Source organism: Mastacembelus armatus, chromosome 3 (genome assembly GCF_900324485.2).
Source record: "Mastacembelus armatus chromosome 3, fMasArm1.2, whole genome shotgun sequence".
Classification (NCBI taxonomy): Eukaryota; Metazoa; Chordata; class Actinopteri; order Synbranchiformes; family Mastacembelidae; genus Mastacembelus; species Mastacembelus armatus.
In genome coordinates this window covers 14483670-14498925 of record NC_046635.1, presented here as the reverse complement: position 1 = coordinate 14498925, position 15256 = coordinate 14483670, and the positions used below count along the sequence as shown (strand labels likewise).

The 15256-nt window shown below is 44.3% G+C and overlaps 1 protein-coding gene across 1 annotated transcript in view; it reads left to right on the top strand.

The window, feature by feature from the left end:
• The window catches only part of LOC113138270 (CUB and sushi domain-containing protein 1), a 950854-nt gene extending 936602 nt beyond the window's left edge, over nt 1–14252 (top strand). Inside the window, exons 72-75 of the mRNA XM_033325108.1 lie at nt 3655–3742; nt 4079–4205; nt 7289–7351; nt 14093–14252. Coding sequence (XP_033180999.1) covers nt 3655–3742; nt 4079–4205; nt 7289–7351; nt 14093–14252 — 438 coding nt within the window. The remainder of the gene's footprint in view (nt 1–3654; nt 3743–4078; nt 4206–7288; nt 7352–14092) is intronic.
• Nucleotides 14253–15256: the final 1004 nt, after the last annotated feature.

Below are 15256 nucleotides of genomic sequence, written 5' to 3'. Positions count from 1 at the left end.
GAGGTCAGAGCGCCGGGAAAAGTCCTCTACATCCCTCCTAAGCTGGCCCCAGTAAAACCCTTGCCGGAGTCTACAAAGGGTTTTTGATACTCCAATGTGTTCTGCTGCAGTAGTTCCACGACAAGCCCTAAGAACTGACTTTCTCAGTGCTTTGGGGACCTGCCACCTCTCCACCCCCATAGATAGCTATATCTAAGCTCTCTGGAGCACTCCCTCCTTCACCCAGAGAGCCCCGTTCCCGCCACACATAGAACCCTGCTTTTTCTCAGCACAGAATTCATTCTCTCTGATCTCTCGATTTTCACACTAGCAACAGCTGTCCAGGGCACAATGACGACGGGACATTGCATCAGAATTGGCATGGTGACCTCCAACCCTGTACTCTATCTTGAAGACATACGTTGCCAGTTCCTCCAACCAGCATGCAATCCGACCTTCTGGTTCTTTGAATGACATCAACCACTGGAGGGCTGAACGAGCTGTTCTTACAGTGAAGGGCAAGCAGCATAGGTAGTACTTGAAGCGGCTTGTTTCTCTCACAATGATTAAGAGCTCTCTGCATGTCACACAATAGCACTGCTCAGGTTTGCTGAAAGTCTTGCTGAAGTACACCGCCACTTTCTCCCCTTTAGGTCCCACCTACCTCAACACTGCTCCCATCCCCACATCACTCGCATCTGTGTCCATGACAAATGGCAGATTGGGGTTAGGATGGGTGACTCCATCAAGGCCTTTTTCAAAGTTTTGAAGGCATGGTCACACTCGAGCATCCACACAAAATCACAGTCCTTCCGCTGCTGGCAAAACAGGGGTATGGCAATACAAGAGAAGCTGCGCACAAACCGCCTGTAATAGGAAGCAAATCCAATCAAGCTCTTCAGCTCTCTCAGGTTAGTGGGGGTCAGCTAGTCCCTCACTGCTTGCACTTCCTCCTCCAGTGTACTGATGCCCTCTCCTCCAATCCTGTGCCCTAGAAACTCCAACTCCTTTCTCATAAAGCAGCAGCTGCTAAAATCCTGTGTAGGGCCTGCCAGAGAGACATCAAGGCCACCTCGAAAGAGCTCCCTTGGACCAGGATGTCCAGACTAAATATTCCTGTCAGGTAATGGGAGCCAGCACTTTTTCCATCAGCCTTTCAAAAGTGACCGGTGCATTGCACAGGCCGAAGCAGAGGACACGAAACTGCCACAATCCTCTGTCAGTGCAGAAAGCGGTCTTTGGTCTGGCGTCAGGACTGAGCGGCACCTGCCAGTACCCACTGCGCAGGTCTAATGAGGAGAACCAGGACAAGCCAGACACCAAGTCCAGGGACTCATCGATACGTTGTAGTGGGTACGAGTCTTTCTTTGTCACACTGTTCAATGGTCTGTAATCCACACAGAATCTCATTTTGGGGCTGTTTTTCTTGTTGACCATCACAACCCCTGAAGCCCAGGGGCTGTCGGAGGGCTCAATAATGCTAGCTCTTCATTTCATCAATTGCGCTATCACCAGTTTCTTGATGCGCCAGAGGGAGCATTTTGATTGGGCATGTGTCCTCAGTGTCAATTTCATGCTGCACTCATTGTGTCAGGCCCACATCCTCCTCTGACAGGGCAAAAATGTCCTTGTACTCTACTAGCCATAATGCCTCCTGTTATTCAGCCTCCAAATTGTCACAGTTGCGTCGTCATATCTCCCTTACTGCTGCCACTCTGCCCACTTCCTCCACTGCAGATTTCTGGTCCGGGGCAGGGGGCTGCACAGCCAAGAAGAGGTCGGGGGTGGTGGGCGTTGTGGGGGAAGACTGGAGTTGGGGGTGAGCACCTTCTTGTGTCTCCGCCTCACTAGAGGCTCCCAGGCATAGGCTTGGGACCTGTGTGGGGTCCCCTGTAAAAGTCACAGTGTTGTTGCCAAGGTTTAACACACAGTGGGTGACCCAATATGCAGGGGTCCTGTACTCCAGCAACCCACACTTCAAAGTCCACTGCCAGTTCCCCCACCTGTATAGTTACAAGCCCCCTTCCAAGCATGGGGGCAAGCTCACCAATCACTGTCCGCAGTTTTACTACCGTAGATTCCAACAATGTCCCAGATGGCACCACATCAGGTCTCATCAGCATCTCAGTGGAGCCGGTGTCGACAAGGCTACGTATGGTGCTCCTGCCAGGGTAATAGGGACATGACAAAAATTCCCCACATGGGTCCAGCCCTCGAAGACTCAGCAGCGTCATCTGCTTCTGGAAGGAGTGGAGCCCCGCTTTCCCGACCACTCTGTTGGGCTCCGTCCACTGGTGACATGGTAGGATGGGACACAGGGGCAGGAGCCCGTGTGATCCCATTCTCTCAGACCCCGGGGCATTTCCCTGACCACTAACATTCTTGGGGCACCGCACGCTTATATGGCCCACTTGACCGCACACCCAGCACACAAGGGCAGTACAGGTAGTATAACATTTCACAGAAAGTTGAACCACATTATGACATTTATAATAGAACATCACAGTACATTTGCTTTGTGCAGTTTTCTTTCTCTAGGTAATTAGTATTTAATTAATCGTATTATATTCTGTGATCATAATATTAAGTGGTAATTGTGTCAGGTAATAGTGTAGAAAGAAAGACAAGATGAAAATAAAAATAAAGTCAACTTTGTATATTGATCTAAATGGAGAGTTTTGAACTTGGTGTGATACTTTAAACTTGCACTTTGTTGACAGAAAGTAGGAGGAAGAGAGATGGAGAAACAAGTGGGGAGTGAAAGTATCACGGAATGATGGATTAGAAAAAGATGTAAGAGTGAATGAAGGAAGGAGCCATGTAGGCACCCAATTCATCATGTTGGGATAGACGGAAAAACCAAAGGAGGAGAAGAGTCAGGCTAATGATGACCAAGTTATGATTACAGGAAAACAATATTTTTACAGTCAGAAGATAACATTTCAGTTGTCGATTTGTGTGCATAACCTTGCTGCCTCAGTCTCCAAAACAAGAAATAGTGGAGAGGGGAGGGGAAGGAGGTGTGGACAGAACAGAGGCCAAACTACAGGGGATAGTGAGGTACTGTTGATGAGGGGAGAGGAGAAGAGGAAACCTGGCACTCATATTAATCATAATGTCAAATCCTAAAACCAATAATGGTTTATTGAGTCAACCAAATGAAAGCATTTAGTATGTCAATAACTAAGTATAAATAAAATCAAACAACAGAATGCATTGCAAATTGTTTTGATTTTTAAAAAATGACTACAAAAATTACCTAATGCCGTATAAAAAGCCTCACTTTCACTGTAGTACTTAAATATGACAACATTAAGCTAACTACTGTTAGCTTGATGTTGTCCCTCATTTATAGCCAGCTCTGCAGGAAGGTAATTACATATTAATCTGTCTGTTCTTAACATATTTTCATCCTATAACCACACCTTTCTTGTGCATCATGTTTTTGATCCTTAAGTCACTTTTTGACAATTTAACTAGAATTCTGCAGTGTTCTTACAGTGAAAGAAGTAGGCAAGACCTTTCTAGAGACTCTTCCTGCTGTGGTTTTGGTTAACAAAGTTGAAGAATAGCTGCCATATGTCCTCTGTGTTCTTTAAACTAGCACTTGTTTCTGCACAGTATGTCCTGCTCTTTATGCACAGAGCAATTACTAAACTGTAGGGTTTTTTTCAGGTTACTGCTGAATCAGACCAAAAGACTTTTGTCTACCAGGGACATATTCATAGTAAAGACTTTGGCAAGTTCCACCTGACAAGGCAAGGTAGGTCTGTCTGTAGCCTCACCACCACTAAGAACCCCAGCAAATTAGTTTGGATTTTATACAGAACTATGTCATAATGAAAGTTATGCATATCCATTAACAATGTTAATTCAATTAATCAGTTTTATTTGTATAGCGCCAGATCATAATACAATCATCTTAAGGTACTTTACAAAAAACTAAATATTACTGAAATTATTTTCAGTGAAGTGTAAACATGAGAAGCAGAACTTACGTACAAAGACTAACATTGCAAGAAGCATGTCTCACACACCCATGAAAGGCTGTTTGTGTTTGTATTCATGCATGTGTGCGATTTTCTGTCTGCATCCCCAGGCCCGGTAACCACGGCAATGGACCCCTCCAACCCCTACACAAACAGCAGCTCTGTAGCAGCAGCCATCTTAGTTCCTTTCTTTGCCCTCATACTGTCTGGATTTGCCTTCTACCTTTACAAGCACAGGTGAGCTATATAGCCAACATAAATCCATCTGAGAAAAATAGCCTCTAGAGAAGAAAATAAAACAGCTGTGGAGCGCCTGTCTGTGTTTGATGTCTCTGTTAAACAGTTGTAGCATTGATACCCAAAAGTAAATAATTAATCAATTAAACACATTTGAATGGTTCCTTTGAATGTTTAATTTTCTTTCAGTACATCACTATCCCAAATTTTTCTTTGTCTAACCCAGTAATTTAATTTATACATTTACCCCAAACATGCGCACTCTGTGAAAATACATCTGCTGATGCCTCTGGGCACATCTTCAGTGATGTTCCTGAAATCATTGGGTGTTTCGGGTCTTTCAACATCATACACCCTCATCCAGGCGACCCAACCGAGGCTGATTAAACCTCAGCTTGTGCCCAGATGGCTAGCTAGCTGCCATGACTCCAAGGATCTCCTTTCTTGAGCCACAGTCATCTTGAGGCCCACTCTGCCACTTTGGTGGCACTGTGGATGGCTCTCTTCTTCTTCTCTCCCTCGATGCCCAAATTACTGAAGGCTCTGACCAAAGAATGGGCCACAAAACCTCTGCAACCCACCTCCACTGGGAGGCATCTCGCTCTCCAACCAACCTGCTGACAGTTGCTGACCAGTCCTGTGTACTTTGAGAAGCAAACGCTTCTTCCAGGCAACCATCCCATGGGACCGTCAGCTCCAGCAGCATGGACTGCTTAGTTTTCTCAGACACGAGGACAATGTCTGGACGCAGGGTGGTAGTAGCGATGTGGCTAGGGAACTTTAGCTGCCGCTTGAGGTTCACCAAAAGTGGTCAGAGGTCAGGATACCTGCAGGTGTTCTTGTAGCTGCAGGGCTAACCAGCTCCCCAGCTGGTTATAGGCGATGGTTTTCTTTAAGGGACGGTACTGCTTTGCCCACTCAAGTCGTGTGCTAATGGCTTCAGCGATGGTCCTAAGGACTAGGTTATGCCTCCAACAGTACCGTCCTTCTCGGAGTGCCGTAGTGCAGCTGCTGGATATGCTCAAGGGTTCCTCGCTTGGAACACAGAGGGCATGCTGGTGACTCTGCTGTGCCCCATGTGTGCAGGTTAGATGTGCTTGGAAACACATCATAAACTGCCTGGATAAGGAATTTGATGCGGTGAAGCTCGGATTTCCAGATGTCAGTCCAGGTCACCTTCCTCTCAACTGCATTCTCCCATCTTATCCCCCGCTCCCTGTTGTTTCATCCCCACAGCCTTATGACAGCTTCAGCCCCAGCAGATCTTTAGTGAACATGAAAGGGTTGGCGATAAAGACAGCTTAATACATGCCCTCTCACGTCGCTGCCTCTGATGCCACTCTGCCCGGCGAAGAACTCTGATCTTCTTCCGTAGGTTGCACATCAACTGTGCCAGACCAATGCGTTCCTCTTCTCCTGCCACCTTGTGCTGGGACTTCAGGGCTTTCATCTCCATCCTGATGTTGTGGATCTTCACAGCTCTCTGGTTCTTTGAGTATGATGTACGGATGTTTTTCTTCTCCTCCTCGCCAAACCATTCAGCAATAATTGGAAATAATTGTTGTCATGGCTTGAAGTTTCTGTCTGGCCTCTCCTCTTGCCATTACCTCCAAAATTTGGTCAACATTGTCGTCAAACTCTGGTCTGGCTTAATGCTTGGGGGACAACACTTGGAGGTTCCAGGCACTGTGGGGTGCCTCCGGGCCTGGCCCCTCCTGCGTCTCACCAGGTTGTACGCCTGTGCAATGTGTTGCTTCTACTCCTGCCGAACACTTCAACTTTGCTCCGTGGATCTTCAAGCCACGGATGTTTTTGCAGACTTTACCACATGTACACTGCATGTTCATAGTCGTTTGTCTGTGGCCTAGGTCTGTTGCCATTGGGTCTATCTGACTGGGGTACTCATTCTACCCCCTTTCTGGCACCCCTGGGGGTATCTTTCCTTTAGATTCATCGTAGCTTAGTTGGGCGTCCTCCTCTCGGAGGACACAGATTGGGTTGCCAGCCCGCTCTGCCCCCCCTGCCGTTTCTCCGCACTGTCACTGGCTAAATAAATAAATAAATGGCTAGATAAATAAATTTGCTGTGGTAAAAACTTTGTCACAGGAACTAAGGATTTTTTTTCTAGCACTCTTTTATATCATTGAGATGCTGTTAAATATGAGCACAGTTTATTACTTATCTTTTAGACAGTGGAATTTTTTTCTGCTGTCAATTGTAACCACACTAAAAGTGACAAGTTTAGGTTGGTTTTAAAGTCTTATTTTGGTGACCAGAGGTTCAGGTGCAGTCCTGGTGCAGCACACACAAATAGGTTAGCTCGATCATCAGCAGGCGCAGCTGATCATACTGTCTAATTCTAAACATGCAGGCATTTTTCAAAGACAATAATAACTGAGTAAGACTATGTTGAGTTAATTTTAGCACAATAAAATGTCTTACGTATAGTTGTTCAAAATCCTAAACATTTTGTTTGTTTGTGTCTTTAATCCACTGCTTTACTTGCAAAATACATCCCTTAGCTGGCTTTCGCATGATAAAAACTAAAAAAAGGCCAGGATCACAACTTAATGTAATCTAAGAAAAATCTGACTTAACAACATTAGAATTTAGGATGTACATGAAATTGAAAATAAGCACAAATATATCCAAATAGATCCAGACTAGACGGTAATTTACTTATGATCTTTCAAATTGGCAGTCCTTTGGAATTTATGGCTTTTTAGCCTCACGCTAACATCAAAATAGATCCCATTTTTTAAATACTAAAATTATTCACTGATTTCAAATTATTTGCGTCATAATTATGCTTTTTTTCTTTGAAAACATTAGTCACCACTGTTGGTGCGCTGTAGGGAAACAACAGGTAAAATTCAACATATACCTGCTTGACTTTTTAATTATTACAGATGTATGAAAATGCCTTAAGATGTGAGATAACTCAATATTCAGGGTAAAATGTCATCAGTAACATTTCTTGTACATCTAGGGGATGTTCTTGCAATCCTAGACTTAAACAGTGCTTAGCAGTTAGCAGTGTGCAATGCTAGTTTATGTCTATTAAAGCTGATGGTTGTATGCAGGACATTGTCTGCTGACACAGATGACAATGAGAGACCAAAAGACACCTGGGGGCCTGGCGGCAGGTAAGACTGACACCTGTCACGCACCTGGTTTCAAAGAGCAACCAGACCTCCGCCCGCCGCCACATCCTCTGTCAAACCTTCCATCTGTTCTTTTTCATTTTTTTAGCTTTTTTTTTAGCTTCTCATGATGTTAGTAGGGCTGCATAATTGACCTGTCATAAACTCAGGCAAAGGGACCCAGGAAAACAAACAGGACGAGGGAGAGGTAACAGGTATAGAATCAGGCTTTATTAATCAACAGCAACAGAAATGGGTGTGAAGTGACCAGTCAGTGGATGCGGCAACCAAGAGGGCTTCTGGAGGAGTTGGTTACTACCAGGGCTGGCTGCCGGTAATACGAGTAGTCGAGGTAGATGAATAGATGAAACCGGAAAGTTCTCGCAGAGCATAATCTGATGATGCTGTGATCCCTTGGTCAGAGGGTCCGGGGTTCCAGTCGTTCCTTGAGACAAAGCAAACAGAAATCCTTCTGACACAGGGGGAAAACAAAACATCCGACTCTGACGTGGGAAATCTCCCTTGGAGGTCTTCTTGGGCAAACACACAGTTTCAGAGGAGGAGCAAACAAAAATTGAACTTCGTTCCTTTCTCTGAGAAAACATGAGGCTTAGATAACACAGTCCACATGGGCAGATAAATAATCAGTCTCAGTCCAAATCCAAAAGAAAACCCTTAATCCTCTTAGCTTAGCTCTTCTTGAGAAAAACAGGCCACTTCTTCCATAGGCAATGTATCAAGAAAAAAACTAGACTACTTAGCTGGAGCTTCAGGACGGAGATGATTCCTGATCGGAGATCCTGGCGAAGAGAAACATCAGGTTGAAGCAGGAGTTCGTGAAGTTGACGGTTGTTGGCAGTTGGATAACCTGGCAGTTTGATTGTCGTGAAGAGGGGAGATATATCTACGGACATAGATGAAAACACAGGTGAGCTCAATCAGAGTAATTAGTCAGCTCGAATCTAACAACTCAGACTGGGTGAATTCTCATTGTCCGTGGTAACTTGAGTCTCACCTTTAATATCTTTGACATGGGAAACGGACCAATGAAACGGGGGGAAAGCTTGGGACAAGTGGCCTTCAGAGGGATGTCTCTTGACGCTAGCCAGACTTTTTGTCCTGGCTTATAGGTCGGGGCTGGCCGTTTCCTTTTATTGGTGTGGACGGCATAAAGAGACACTGATTTCAAAAGAGCCCGTCTCACATTTCTCCAGGAGAGGAGAGACTCCAGTAGCGGCAGAGGGGAGGCCGTTGTGAGCATACTCAATCCAGGCAAGATTACTCACCCAGGACTTGGGATCGTTGGCACAAAGACTATATCCTGTGGGATCCTGTGGAGACGGAAGACGTGGTCCACCAAGTTCCGGGCCATGGAGGAAGCTGAAGGCAACTGAGGGAGAGTGACAAAGTGTACCATTTTAGAGAATCTATCTACTATGGTGAGAATGGTGTTCATACCTTGGGAGCTGGGGAGTCCTGTGACAAAGTCTAAGGGGATATGCGACCAAGGCCGCCTGGGGACGGGAAGCGGACGGAGGGGTCCGGCTGGGGCTAGATGGGATGACTTGGACTGGGCACATATCGGACAGACCTTGAGAGTCCGAGCCGTGCCAGGATGAACATGGAGCCTGGACGAGTGACATAATTCCAGGACCTTGGGCCTAAGCCGGGGGGAAACATAAAGACAGTTTGTTGGACATGCTGAGGGTGTGGGATTACCTGCATTGTCTTTGGTGACCTCTTGCTTCAGAATCAGGCATGCTGTTCCCAAGCGGACTGAACTGGGTAAGATGAAGTTTTCTTTTTTTTCTTGATTTGGTGCCGAATGTATGCGTGAGAGGGCGTCCGCTCTATTATTCCTGGCACCTGGACGAAAAGCCAAGGTAAAGTTAAAGCATTAGAAAAAAAATTGCTCAACAAGCCTGGCGTGAGTTTAGCCTTTTAGCTATCTTGAGGTATTCTAGGTTTTTGTGGGGACCGTAAACGGATGTTTTGCTCCCTCAAGCCAGTGGCGCCATTCCTTCAGCGCCAACTTAACTGCCAATAGCTCTTTATTCCCAATGTCATTTCTGCGTTTCGCAGATCCAACTTGGTGAAAACCTTTGCAGTTTATAGCAACTTGAAAGCGGAGGACAGGGGTGGTAGTGGGTAGCGATTCTTTACCGTGATGCTGTTTAGTCCCGGGTAGTCCATGCAGGGGCGGAGTCCGCCATCTCTTTTCTCTGCGAAAAAAAATCCTGCTCCTGCCAGAGAGCGGGATGGACGTATAATTCCAGCGGCGAGGGACTCCTGGATGTATTGTTGCATCGCCTCCTTCTCTGGTGCAGAGAGGGAATAAAGGTGGCCCCTTGGTGGAACAGAGCCTGGCAGCAAATCGATGGGGCAATCATATGGCCGGTGAGGGGGAAGTGAGGTGGCTCGGTTCTTATTAAAAACCTCCTAGAGATCGTGGTAGACCTCAGGAACCTGGGTGAGGTTGGGTTGGTAGGTATTCTGTGGAGGCAGGGATATGGGGTCAAACGCTGTGCGGAGGCAGGTGGTATGGCAGGATGCTCCCCAGCCCAACACCTCTCCAGTCACCCAGTCGACGTGAGGATTATGGGCTCTTAACCATGGAATACCTAATATCACAGAGGGCTGAGGGGTGTCAATAAGATGAAAAGTGGTGAACTCCTGATGATTGGCTACTGACAAGAAAACAGGTTTAGTAACATATTTCACAAGATGCAAAAAGGTGTCGCTGAGTGACAGGGCCTTGGGTAGGAGCTCGGTCTCAAGATGGAGTTGGGTGGCCACTGTGTGAGACATGAAGTTTGCATCGGCCCCGGAATCGATGAGCACCTGCCATTTCCACTGGTGCGGGGGTGGTCCTAATGTTACAGTAGTGAGGGAGCTGGAGACCAAGTCTCGAATTAATGTTCGGCTCAGCAGTGCTCCCTCCTTCCCTACTGAGCCTGTCCTTTTGACGGACATTTCCTCACCATATGGCCAGCAGTTCCACAGTGAAAGCACAGCCTCTTGATCCGTCTTTGGTCCTTTTCAGCTTGCGATAGATGTTTTCGCCCCAGCTGCATGGGTTTGGCCAAAAACCAAAACATCCGACTCTGACGTGGGAAATCTCTCATGGAGGTCTTCTTAGGCAAACACACAGTTTCAGAGGAGGAGCAAACAAAAATTGAACTCTATTCCTTTCTCTGAGAAAACACGAGGCTTAGATAGCACAGTCCACTTGATAAATAATCAGTCTCAGTCCAAATCTAAAAGAAAACCCTTAATCCTCTTGCGCAAAAAAACTTAGCTTAGCTCCTCTTGAGAAAAACAGGCCACTTCTTCCATAGGCAATGTATCAAGAAAAAAACTAGAGTTCTTAGCTGGAGCTTCGGGACGAAGATGATTCCAGATCGGAGATCCTGGCGAAGAGAAACATCAGGTTGAAGCAGGAGTTCGTGATCGAAGTCGGCGGTTGTTGGCAGATAACCTGGCAGTTTGACTGTCGTGAAGAGGGGAGATGTATCTGCGGACTTAAAAGAAAACACAGGTGAGCTCAGCTCGAATCTAGCGGCAAGATCAGGATCCTGTTTGGCCCTTCACAATATAAGCCCCATTCCGGAAGTCAAACTGCCGATCATAACATGACCAAGTTATGTCCTGAGCTGAACTGAGATTTTTAGTTTTATTTATGAACAAAACTAAAGTGAATATTATTTTGGATCAAAATGGCACATTGAGATACCTATCAATAGCTGAAGGTAACTGGGAGGACATTCAGCTAAAAATGAACATAGAATTTTGATTGTTGTAAAGCATTGCCGCCCTACTGGATTTGAACAGCAGTTATTTAACCCTCTGGGGTCGACGCACGCACCGGCGCGTTTTGACGCATCTTTTCCTGATAAGGCCGAAACAAACTTAAATTACTCCGTCAATTCTGATCGTACAGATAAAAGAAATATATCATTCAAATCTGTAAAGGGTCTACTTTTAGTTGTATACCATCATAATAAAAACAAAACGTTGTGCTTTTTTTAAATAAAGAAAGCCGACAGGGTGCGCTCTCTGCCTTTTCTGTCTCTGCCATTTCTCTTCACAGACGCGTAAATAAAACAACCAGAATCTCAGCGAATACTTGCCTCATAAAAATAAGAATTATATGGCTAGAAAGCTTGAAATGTTTTCTTTTAAATGACACAATTCAAGTCGAAAACAAATCATCACTTTTTATTTAATCCGTATGAACGTAAGGAGAAGTCCCTTTTTTCCTGTCTCACCTCATTACAGGTAATGCGGTCCCGCCTTGTACTCTGTTCACTGTTCACATGTAAATAATCTCAGGTGAACCAGGTAAATATGTGCACACCCCCGAGAAATGACATAAAACGTCAAACTTCATCATAGAATTTACTCACTTTTTCTGCGCGTTTGGATGATGGCGCGTCATGGACGTGAAGAAGCGCTCCTTATATTCCACACAGAGACAAATAGTTTACCTTGTCCTCAGAGTAAAAACACTGATTTTAACTCAAATGAGGATCGTTTGGCTCCTCATTGTTTTGTATTGTGCTGCACTAATCCGTCCCATCTACATTGACTGAAAGGCTCATTATGCGCGTCTTTGTCTGATCGTTCAGTGGTCTTTTGTCTTCTCAGGTAAATCACATGACTATTCATCCTCAGACACACCCTCTTGCATATGGCCTTTCTGGACAAAAAGTGTCTTAGAAAATTTAAATCAGTGTATTGTTTACTGTGAATGTGTGAACAAGATGGCATTCACAACACTGTGAAGTAAACACTTTAGCCTACAACATGCAGGTCTCCAAAGTCTTGTAAACCAATGTCCTGTTTGGGTTTTATGGTCTTATTTCAGTGAGTAAAAAATTGTAGTTTTTCACTAACCATGCATAAACACCTTTTTCTCAAAAACACAATAATGTATAAACTTGCTGCTCACATATTATTGTAGCCAATTTTGTGCTGATTACAGTGTTATCAGACTTTAGACATTAATATGTTTAAAAGACACTGAAAAAAGCACAAATGTCAGGACATGTCAAAATTTGTCCAGGCCCCTAAAAACCCCTCAGACCCCAGAGGGTTAAAGCTAAATGACAGGCATGTTATTTTGTCTTTGATCTCATTGTCATCTCTCTGTCAGCATGATGCCATCAATAACAAGTACATGACTATACTGGTAAACTGGTCTATTCAAAGTGATAGTCCTTTAGTCTACAGTTTAATGTTGCTTTTTTATTTCTGTTATCTATAACCAGAATATTTGTTTCATCCAGAGTCAGCAGTAGGTGTATGGTAAGTTTTCATTACCAATAAAACATGATACCTTGGACACGCTAATGGCAATCCAACAGAAGTGGAAATTATTTCTTTCCCTTATGTATATAATTGCTTAAATATAAATCTTAAAGCAAGGTGTGAGTAAGTTTCTTCCTGCTTTGCCCTATGTATCTGCACACTCCCTATAATACTGTCAAAGCAATTAAGTATGCTGTTTTTCATTCTACCAATAAACTAATGCACCTACAGCTACAAGCAGAAACTAGTGCAATGATGTGAACTACTGCCACACAGGTATGTGTGCAGTTTTGTAAAGTAATGGATCAAGCATGTACAGTAGGCTTAGTGGCTCCCTAGGCTTGGATTTCTACCAGTGCACACTCACAAACTTACACATACTCTTAATGAGGTCAGAGTCAAACTGCATTTTAGCTGCAGCATTCCTCTCTGCTAATAGTTCCACAGGGTCTGGGCGTAAGTGATTACATCTAACTGGATTATAGGACCTGATTATCCAAAAGTGTAATCTGCAGCAAACAGACAAATTTGGGGGGGGGGGGTTATTTTTCACAATGTATCCATCCAAAGCCCTGCAGTTTGTTTATTAAAATTCTCATTTAGGTAGATTGGGTAATAATATATTCTTTTGAGCTACAACTACTGTATGCCATTTGCAGGGTGATGGCAGATTGTATCCACACAAACACACTCATATGAGAGCAACAGATGGGCACTGGGCAGTTGAACCACTGTGGCAGGCAGTTGTTATGGTTCATGTTCTCTCTTGCCATCATAACTTTCTCTGTAATTTGTAGATTTTTTCCATCAGAATCCTGCTCCAAATTTGCATCTTTAATCCCATGGGTGAAGCTACAGATCAACATGTCTAACAAGAATTGCAGTTGTTATGGTTCATGTTCTCTCTTGCCATCATAACTTTCTCTGTAATTTGTAGATTTTTTCCATCAGAATCCTGCTCCAAATTTGCATCTTTAATCCCATGGGTGAAGCTACAGATCAACATGTCTAACAAGAATTGTTGTGTTGAACATGCTGAACTTTAGTTATCAGTCACTTATTGACTTTAGCTCATTGTTGTTGTCTGCTGGGTAATAACCTACACCTGGCAGGTTTATGCTTATTTATTTGCTATCTGTGATTTTGTATTGGAGAATTGTGAGCTGTGATACACAACCCTACAGTCTAGATAACTAAACCACTGAGCTAAACATCTGCAAATTTGAGCATCTTAATTTTGATCTCCTATAATGTCTGAGTGTGTGGCTTACTTGTCTGTGTAGATTCTCAGTCGTCCAGTGGAGGTTATCCAGAGGTTGAGTCATGGCTTACTTGTCGCACCTTTGGTTTTGTTTTTCTAAGCATTTGATACATATTTTTGTGAAACCAAGGTTGTGTCATTAACACAATATTACCTCTTGTTTTGTTTTACAGGACACGTCCCAAGGTCCAGTTCAATGGCTATGTTGGCCACGAGAGTTCCAATGGTCAGGCATCATTTGAAAACCCAATGTATGACACCAACATGAAGCCCACTGAGGCTAAGGCAGTTCGATTTGATACCACACTCAATACAGTCTGCACTGTTGTATAGTCCAGCAAACCTGCCACTACATATACAGTGGTTCAGCCCGACCTCTATGTTACAGGCTGCAATATGGTTTAACAAAACAAAAAAGAAAGAACCAACATATGATTTGGACTCATCACTGTGAGCAGTCTGTGTTGTAGCACACTGGTCCTCTGTCAGCACTTTCTGCACAGTAATACAGCTCTGCTCGATCTCCTACCTGAACAATTAGATAGATAGATTAGTTGAACCTCCTCCCAGAGTGACAGCCTCATTCATAAGTGGTCAGAGTCAGTTTAAAAATTTTACCTAACCTCTTCATGGAAAGTCCTTTGTTAACTCCAGGAAACCCTTCCTGGCACCTGAGTAGTGGTTTAGCCCAACTTAACCCCTTACCCCTATGCCTGATTTGCACAGTGGTATAGACTAAGCTCCCTTGCTGCAGGGCATTGTGTGGCTCTACCCTCCCAGGGCGCACACAGACTGTTCCACCCGTCAGCCCTTTCCACACATATACAATAGGAATTGGACGGTTCCAAATATGTCAACATGAATGCCATTGCCAGTGCTGGACCAAAAACCTTCTACTGAACTTTCATCACACTGGACTTACAGCACCAGGACTGGACTGACATAATGACAGCTTACACAGTATGTTTTGATGGAATCTGATATTAACTGTACAGACTGCTGTAATGCTAATTCCCAAATGCAGTCAATGCATTGTCAAGTTCAACCAAACAAATCCCTTTTCAGGAAATGTAAATCTCATCCAGTACTGAACGCTAGTATTTATGAATGTACTAGTGTACTAGTACTAGCAGTGGAGGACAAGTGCTATACAACCCAGTTGCAGGTATGTTTGAAATGACTGTTTTAGCCTTTTTGGAATACTGAATGAGCTATGTTTAACAAGGCAGGACAATCACAGGGTTAGATAAGTTGCGTCAGGTTAATAACCTGTGATTGTTCTGACATTTCACCTACTGTAGTGCCTTTTATGGCAATGTCTACTTAGTATATGGCAA